The 9620-nt window shown below is 41.8% G+C and overlaps 1 protein-coding gene across 3 annotated transcripts in view; it reads right to left on the bottom strand.

The window, feature by feature from the left end:
• Positions 1–1781: 1781 nt before the first annotated feature.
• Positions 1782–9620, bottom strand: part of LOC101856522 — a 14177-nt gene continuing 6338 nt past the window's right edge. For 2 of the 3 annotated variants that reach the window (XM_035970973.1, XM_005102957.3), the window contains exons 5-7: positions 8022–9513; positions 4837–4922; positions 1782–2253 (exon numbers count right to left, since the gene is read on the bottom strand). In XM_035970973.1, the coding sequence (XP_035826866.1) occupies positions 1999–2253; positions 4837–4922; positions 8022–9513 (1833 nt within the window). In that variant the 3' untranslated portion in view covers positions 1782–1998. Of the gene's footprint in view, positions 2254–4836; positions 4923–6976; positions 7099–8021; positions 9514–9620 lie in introns of those variants that run through there. The other variant, XM_035970974.1, reaches the window with a different exon arrangement.

Raw genomic sequence — 9620 nt, 5'->3', positions numbered from 1 at the left:
AGAGAGAGAGAGAGAGAGAGCGAGAAAAGGAGAGGAAGGGAGAGACAGAGAAAGAAAGAGAGACACAGAGAGAGAGGGAGAGAGAAAAAGAGGAAGAAAGAGAGAGAGAGCGACACAGAGAGAGAGAGAGAGAGAGAGAGAGAGAGAGAGAGAGAGAGAAAGAGAGACAGAGCGAGAGAGAGAGAGTGAGAGAGAAAAAAGGGGGGAGGAAGCTGGAGAGAGGGGGAGAGGGGGCGTGGGAAGGAGGCAGGGTAAGACATTACACATGATGTAGAACGGAAGAGTGAACATAAGCACACAACAAAATGACAAGCAGGTCCTTTAGAACCAGCCTTGAGTTTAAAAATACAGTCAAGTGTAGTCAAGTAGACTTGGTATAATATTATTATTATTGTGCTGTTAGCAGACCATAAGTGGTTTGTCTTAATTTCAGAATAATAATATGCTGTGGTTTACTTGTTTGTGATCGTGAGGTTGACAAAAAGGCTAGATTATATACAATATAAATTGTATTTCTTAAACTTTGCATGTAATTACCCTTATAGTATTTTAACGACCCCCCTCCGACCCAATTGACACAATTTAAGATATTGTAGGCTGATTATAACGTTTCAATGGTATTTCTTATACTTTGTATGCAGTTGTAATGATAGAAGTTTGAAACCTCGTAACCAACACACTTTAAGACTTTAAGATATCGTAGGCTGAATATAACATTTGGATGGTATTTTTCATTTTTTGCGTAATTATTATAGAATTGTAACCCCCTCCCTCCCCCCATCCCAGTCGCCACAATTTAGGATAACGTAAGAAGAGGGCTTCTTCAACCTTGTTTGTCTAGTCCAACCTGGGATGAGAGGGATGAGAGGGATGAGAGGGATGAGAGGGATGGGAGAGATGAGAGGGATGAGAGGGATGAATTATTTTGGCAGACTGACGGAGATATGCGATTATATACTTTATAATTTTTTGTTGTTGGAAAGAATAATCCGCTGCCGACTTGCTAGGCCTGTCACGTTTCACCAGAGCCCCTTTATCCAATCATGTTAGTTACCAGCTTACTTCGCTACTGAAATATCCTAACATCCCCATGACAACAATACTCAAAATGATCAACACCATTTTCCTCCCAACACTTACCTATCAATGCCAAACATGGACCACGGACAAAACATTAAAACAAAGAATTACAACGTGTGAAATGCGATGTCTTAGAAAAACAATAAACAAGACCAGGCGAGACAAAATTAGAAACTCAGTAATCAGAGAACTGATGGACACAATAAATGATGTCATGCATGACATCCAACACCAAAGAATCAAATGGTTCGTACATCTCCTACGATTACCAACACACCATCCAGCACAACGTGCCTACATAAAAAAATCGATGGCAACAAGGCTAGAGGGCGACCGAGAAAGACCTGGATAGATGGAGTCACGGAAACATTAACCACCCACGGCATCCCCCTGACCCAAGCTCTCAGGCTGGTGGCAGAGAGACGTCTCTTTCTTCCTGTGACACCCAAAAGGGAACACGTGGCGGATTTTTTTTAAAGTGAGGAAAATTCGTGTAAAGCGTTTCTTCCCAAAGACACAACGTCGGGCCCACGGCTCGAACATCCGAACCCGCAACCTCGCGATTACGAGTCTTGTAGTCTAGCCACTAGGCCACCGAAGATTGAGATATAATATATTAGGCAAAAGCCATTGACAGCCGTGGAAAAGTTTTAAATTGTTGGTGGATATGGGTATTGCGCTGATATAAGGAGTTTCCCCTATCTAATAGCAAAAACAAAAAACGTAAACAAGAGCACTCCTAAAATCGTGACTCCAAAGAGCAGCAGCTGAGGAATGTAGGACTAACATGATCTAAACATTAACTACTAACCGGTTGTGGTAGACATCTCCATTTGGGGCTATGACAACACTTAGATGCGTAACTTACCAAAAAACGTTATAAGAGTGAAAAAACATACTTTTTAAAAAAGAACACTCCTAAACTCGGGTATTATCAACCCCTTTTCGCACAGCGTCTCCTCGAGAGGAATCTACAATGGTGAACATAGTAGCTGGTTCTGAGCAATCAGTGGCGTCTTTCATTGTCTGTTGGTCCTGTTTGACCGTTGACCCATCCGCTGGACAGGGAGAGCAGTTGTCTTTCTTGTGGGACTTCCCGGTTCGAAGATACAGTAGTCGGTACAGGGTGAGAACTCTTTTGTTCAGGCAGAACGAGGCGAAAACATAGACACCCTGAAGGGGAGAAAAGGTGGCTTTTTCAGGAGGAGGGGTTTGGGGAGCGGGGGAAAGAGAGAGAGAGAGAGAGAGAGAGAGAGAGAGAGAGAGAGAGAGAGAGAGAGAAACAGAGATAGAGAGAGACAAAACAGAGAGAGAGAGAGAGAGAGAGAGAGAGAGAGACGGGGGCGGCGGGGAGAGGGGGAGAGGGGGGAAGAAAAAGTACTTTACCAAAAAAAACCTAACCTCCGTATCTAATTATCTGAACACAATTTAAAGATAAACTAGAAACAGCATTGAATAGTAATGTGAATATTTACTATAACAACGTATAGCCTATAATAATGATAAGATAATGGATGCATTTATACAGCGCATGTCTACTTATGCAATGCTCTATGCGCTTAGCACGAAACATGTTATGTATTTACAAATAAATTTTATTGGCACATAGTATTACGTACGCGTGCCTACACATAGTCACGCACGCACACACCCACACACACACACATACACACATACCTACACGCATGCACACATACGTACATACAAACTCACGACGATCTACAGCTTGGATAGCTTCTGTCTAATCGAAATATGATGAAGATCGAAATTCTTTAAGTTTTTTCTTTATAATTTCTAGATTTTCTGCTTCTCTGATAGTTTTTGAAAGCCTATTCCAAACAAGTGGGGCAAAATATGAAAAAGAGCGTTGGCCTTATGATTTGTAATTTATTTTAGGTTTAACAAGGATTGTTTCGTCTCTTGATGATCTGAGCGCTCTAGGAGGCACATAGGTATTAAAATCTGTTTTAGGTAGTCAGGTGATAGATCATGTAAGCATTTGTAGCAAGTTAAACGGATTTAATATATCATTATGATATGCTCTTTCATCGGGAGCTAGTGTAGCTCTTTTAAAAATAGGAGTCACATGATCATGCTTTAGTTTCTTACTAATTATTTTGGCAGCAATATTTTGTACTCTTTGCTGTTGTTCTTCTATATTTGGAGGTGTCATCTTTTTCCCACAGGTTGGAGTGCAATGACCCTCCAGCCTTCAAGGTCGCGAGCTGCCGTTCCACACTCTGCTATACACAGGATAGTTCATGTTGTATTGTTGTCCATCCTTATCCATCTATACATAATATAATCTTGTGAAAGTTCGTCACTTTGGCCGCCTAAAACTTCCCAACCACAGAACTTTCGAATTTCACAGAATTCACGGTGGTTCAGATTTATTTAAAGGATGCGTAGTTATAATATGGAGTCTGAAGTCATTGTGGTTTAATTTTCAGTTTTTCATTAGTTTCGTTTAGATCTAATCTTGGGAAAGTCCGTCTTCTCAGACGCCATTGTAAACAAGTGAGAGTTCCGGTCACAAGCAGTGCACTTTGGTTCCATAATGACTTGACGATCGATTCTTTAGAGTCCGTTCAACGAACGGGGTACTCAGCTTGTTATAACATACTTATTGTCTGCCCCTGGCTCTCCTACCCAACATCCTTCCTTCAAGCACTTCTTTCACAATGGTCTGGTGTCGTTTTAAAGAACCAAATTATTTCATTTTTCTGTATTTATTTATTGCTTGATGTTGTTTGAAGAAGTGTCTGTATTGTATAACTTGTCCAAATGTTAACTATATTTATTATACAACTGATTTGTGAGGTATCGTGGTGAAATTGGGTGCTCGTCAAAATTAAATAATGAAATAGAAGAAACGTCATTCTTCCTCAGATTTGGCAATTTTGATTGAATTTTTGTTGGCTTTCTATTGGGCACACCTAATATCTCTAGTTAAAACGCCTTTCTGTGAATATTTTACTGAGGAACGTTAATTAAAGGCACTCAAAATGTAAATTGTTAGTGTCCATGAACTCTTAAGCAATAGAAGTAAAAAAATTTGAAGCCATTTTCTCACTAAGTTTACTTCTGAACCCAGCTACTTCCACCCCCACCTCTTTCAATTGCAAATATCTCCTCTTTTATTCAAGATAAATTGGAACTTATTTCATCGAAAGCAAGGAAAATGAAAAAGCTTTAAGATGAGATGATACCAACATGCGCAAATATTGACCATCGCCTGATTCCACCGTGTTGTGACACATTTGTTTTTTAGATATTGTTCCGGGTATCCTATGAGAAAATGCGACACCCAATTCCAAAACAATTCTTGCTTCAATGCTGCGTATCTTGATAAACGCGCCAAGAACTTCAACCCCCTGGGTGGTGCTACTGACTGAAATGTGTCTAGGCCATTCCCAAAGGGGGGACATTAACCATGTTCTTATGCACAGAAGAATTGTAAATGGGCTGACTGATGCATCAATGTCAGGCTCATAACTGTGCCTGAACTTCTTTTGTGTGTTTGTCACACTCTTGTGACCCGCTATTTCCGGGGTGCCTTGATAGTTTAAACAGACTTTGTGCTTTTGAAGCTAGAGAGGTGACCAGAGTAAGTCTGATTCCCCGTAAGGACTACTCTGTTGATATCCACCCCCTCGCGCTCATATGGCCTTATTTAGTTGCGAGCGCCGTAAAGACTCTACTAAAACTAAACTAAGAAAAGCTAAGAACTTCCGCTGTGCATCATGGGTAACTTACCTGTAGTCCGCATAGCACTATGAACAGGTACCACAGGACAACGCTAGACACGAAGACGGCGATCATACAAGGCAGCCAGTTCAAACCTTAGGAAGGACAGGAGATAACATTGCCATGTGGTTTGTCAAGCATGCCATATTAGGTAAGGGGGAAAATGGTATCATTTGTATTTCTGTATTGCCGTTGTTGCTGTGGTTGTTGTTGTTGTTGTTGTTGTTGTTGTTGTTGTTGTTGTTGTAGTTGCTATAGTTGTTGTTGTTGTTGTAGTTGTTATTGTTGTTGTTGTTGCTATTGTTGCTATTGTTGCTTTTGTTGCTTCTGTTGTGGGTGCTCCTTTTGGTAGTGTTGTTGTCTCTGCTGTGTCTACTGTTTCTGTCTTTCGTGTTTGCTGGATTTGTTTTGGTATCAGTTGCTGATATTTTAAAGGTGGAGGGGGGGGGGTGGTATTAATAGACAGTGAAAGATCTTGTCAGTATGTTAGTGTTTTAGGGCCTATATGGCAGCTTGCACTGTATGCTTCCCAGGAAATTGAGATTGTTTCAGAAGGTTCTCATGTCTGCTGGGGTAATAGTATAAATGTGAAGCGCATAGAGCTCGCTGTTGAGCGGGGATTTGTGCTATACAAATGCCATCTATTACTATTAATTAATTTTTTGTGCATTTTGTATTTCTTGCTTATGGTGTTTAATCCTGTCTGTGAGGTATGGCTTATGTCATATTATCAACATTATTCTACTATTGGTCCCTGTTACTGAAGTGCTTGCATTGCTGGGCTGCTCCTGTTGGGTTTTTTATCTTTCACTTCTTAATATTAACTTTGTTTGTGCGCTGTTGTAGGAATTGCTGCTGCTGCTGCTGCTGCTGCTGCTGCTGCTCTGTTGCTGCTGCTGCTTTTGCTGCTGCTGCTTTTGCTGCTGCTGCTGCTGCTGTTGCTGCTGCTGCTGCTGCTGTTGCTGCTGCTGCTGCTGCTTTTGCTGCTGCTGCTGCTGCTGCTGCTGCTACTGCTGCTGCTGATGATGATGATGATGATGATGATGATGATGATGATGATGATGATAGCGGTGCTTCTATTGCTGTTGTTTTTGTTGTTGATGATGTTGTTAGCGTTAGTACGTATGTTATTTTCTTGTCGTTTTTGTTGTAGTTGTTGTTGTTGTTGTTGTTGTTGTTGTTGTTGTTGTTGTTGTTCTTCTTCTTCTTCTTCTTCTTCTTCTTCTTCTTCTTCTTCTTCTTCTTCTTTACGTTGTCGTTGCCATCAATACATTTTATTTATTGTAGTTACAATAACCGTGTATCGTTTTAATTACCATCCTGCGCACATCAATCTTTCTGGAGAATTATTAAGCTTTTCAAAAGAACTTTCTACTCCCCCCCCCCTCAAACCTCCCGGAAAATAGCTGAAACTGATACCAAAACATAACCTACAAAACGAGAGACAGAGAGAGATAGATAGTAGACACAGTAGAAACAGCATCACTAGCAAAAGGAACACCCTCAGCAGCAAATTGCGATATAATATTCTGACGACTGACGAGTAAGGGTTTTAGAAATTTCTAAAGTTACATTTCAGATTAAGGGAAAATAATACAACTCTGCTCCACTTCTGTCTGGCATTTATGCTACTTAGCCTCTACCACAGTATGGTAGATCACCTGGTCTTTTCCAATTTTAAATTGCTTTAGTCAATGACAATCTGAAAAACCGACTTATTTTCGATCTACGTTGGATGTGCTCGGTAGGCCGAAGCCTACTCTTTTCGATTTTAGACCACCAAGGGATCTCTAACGAGCGCAACTTGCACACATGACCTCCGAGATTTTTAGCCCTCGTCCGAGAAGGCTAGGTGTAGATCTTTCCTATCAGAAGATCAGGGGTGTGGCTGAAAGACAACAGTAAGGAGGAGCCAAGGGGAAGCAGTAGAAAGGCTGCAGAAAGAGTCAAGAGCCCAGAGGAGGGGGCAAAAGAGGTAAGGGGGTGGGGGCAGAAAGGGGAGACGAAAGCAGACTCCAGAACATTGCTAGACAGCAGGAAAGGAGGTAAAAGGAGACCATTTTAGAGAAGACATTTTTCCTGTCGCTACCTGGATTCGAACCCGGTATCTTTGAAAGAGAGGCGAACATTTTAACGAGAAAAACTCTACCACCGGTGTCTGTGTTGTAGCAATTACTGGTTCTCCTAGTGGTCATCCGCCGTACGTCTGAAGACCTGAGGTCGATTGACAGGTGGAGAGACTTGTGGGTATTTTACTCTCTTGTAGTATGTCTCCAATCATCGGGATATATGTGAACGATTAAGCATTGCCTGTATTGTCGCAATATCTATATATCTATCCATCCATCCATCCATCCATCCATCCATCCATCCATCTATCTATCCAACCAACTATCTATCCATTTATCTAAGCATCCTTATATCTATCCATCTATCTATCCATCTATCTATCGAGAGCTGTAATTCATCGCTCATTTGCCAGTGGGGCTTCCAATACAAAAAAAATAGAAAAAATACAGAAACTTGTTATCTATCTCTACATATTATATTTGTGGTAGTTCGTCAGTTTGACCGCCTGAAACTTCCGAACCACTTAACTTTCGAATTTGAAAAAATTAAAGGTGGTTCAGAATCATTTTAAGGGTGCACAGTTTTACTGAGGAGTCTGAAGTCACTGTAGTTTAATTTTCAGTTTTTCATTAGTTTCGTTTAGATCTAATCTTGGGAAAGTCCGTCTTTTAAGAGGCCATTGTAAAAAAGTGAAGTTTCCGTTCACTGGCCGTGCACACTTTTTCCAAACCTTTGAAATTATGGAGTGTACAACCACGAAAGCGGAATAGCGAATAAATCTATAGGCCTACATAAGTATATATTTGGCAACTTGGAAACGCGTGTGTCACTTTTCTCTCAAGATTTATTGCTCCATTCCATTAGAGTGTAGTAGACCAATGACTTTCAGGTGATGTAAATGCACCGACCATTGCTTTCATTAAAAAGGGGCCCAGCTAGATTGTCATACGTCAAAAGACCTGAGGTTGATAGCCAGGGGGAGAGAATTGTTATCGAGTATATTGGTCTCTCATCTGGCATATTGTAGCCCTTTTAGCCCTAGCTGGTCCAGGCAGACAAGGTTGAAGTCCACCTCATAAACGGATCTTAAAAATGCAGAAAATGCAAACATGAAAAAGACTAACCTGTGAGAGAGGAGAGCTTGATGTAGATCAACAAGTTGTTTGTCGTGTCTTTCCTCACCAGTTTCTGCTCGGACGTCATTCTTCGTAAAGCGATCATCGCTCGGAGAAATACCGCCAGATTGATGAGGCATGCCAGAATAATCGGCACCATGCCTGCAAACAGTAGGTTGTGCTTGTTGGAGAGGTAGCAAATTCCTGAGCCGTAGCCAATCCAATCAGTCGGAACCTCACACGTGATAAAAAGTTGTGCTTCCACACTGGTGTCGTCCATGACTGCTTCCTCTTTTGTCGCCTGAGTAATGCTGTGACCCGTGATCGTCAACGAAACGATGATGAAGGGGACTAAGAAGCTAATCAAAACGTAAACGAGGAACCTGGACTTTGTTTCATGCTCAGCTGTGTTGTTCTCTAACAATTTGGTAAATACGTAGTACATGTGTACCGTGCATATGACAGTCCAGGTGAACGCTGAGAGGAGGGAAAAGTGAGTAGCCACGCCCACCACCTGACACAGGAGCCTGCGGTCGGCGACAAAGCCTCCAATCAAGAACAAAACAATGGCAGCCAACAAGGTTCCAGAAAATGCCATGGTAGCTTTCCCGGGTAGGCTTCTCAATGATGCAAAAAGGGCGTAGGTAAGAAGAGTTAAGCCTAAGGTTACGATGGACAAGCCTAGACAGATGTATGAAGTGACCACTAAGCCTACACCAAAAATATCTATACTAGTGACATTCAGAGACTTTCGGCTTGGGGTGTATTTCGCAAAAGCATCCGCGCAAACATACACGACATTTTTCTCCTCGTTGACGTGGAAGTCTTGAGGAGAGAGCGGATCCCCCCGTGCGCTATGATGGATTTCGTAGGCTTTCCAGACGATGTTTTCCTCTGTTTTGACAAGTATCTCGATCCCATCACCTTCTGCTGAGAGGTTAAAGGTCAAACGAGGACACGTTAGCGTATTTTTCACAGCAAAGTAGGTCAACTGTTCCAAAGGCATCACAGTATGCTGCCCGTGACATGACAACATTCTTTCATAGCAAGAGCTTCCTACTCCAGAAAAATGGAGAACATCCCTACAGTTTCTGATGGTGTATCTCGGATTTAGCTCCTTGGAATGTTTCTTAACTACCATTGTCCAGGCGCTGTGATCTTGGTTCTTCATTTGTCCGGACCTGATCTCTGATTTAAGACCGCTGAAAATAATATAGGCAGGAGGCGGTTCGGTGTATCTCGCTTTTAGCTCCAGAGGAACTCCGTTCACAACGACATTCCAGCTGTGGTTATCATTTATCGCTATCAGTCTCGACTCCACGTCCTGAGCCAAGACAAGGTGATCTACACGCATGAGTGAGTAAAAGCTGACTGAGAATGTGTTAGCTGTTTGGGGGAAATTCGGAGATGTGCTGCAGGTTACCAGAGAGAAGCCCGTGACTATTGGGTCTGTGTTCTTGAAGATGTAAAGGAAGAACAGACGCACCACTTGCTTTGTTATCTGCAGAGATTAACGATAGAGAGAAAAGGAGAGAAAGACAGAAACATGTATAACATATACCAACACATACACACCAAAATACACACACATACACACACACACACACA

Source organism: Aplysia californica, unplaced genomic scaffold (genome assembly GCF_000002075.1).
Source record: "Aplysia californica isolate F4 #8 unplaced genomic scaffold, AplCal3.0 scaffold00351, whole genome shotgun sequence".
In the NCBI taxonomy this organism is placed as follows: domain Eukaryota; kingdom Metazoa; phylum Mollusca; class Gastropoda; order Aplysiida; family Aplysiidae; genus Aplysia; species Aplysia californica.
This window is presented reverse-complemented; position numbering and strand designations above follow the sequence as displayed.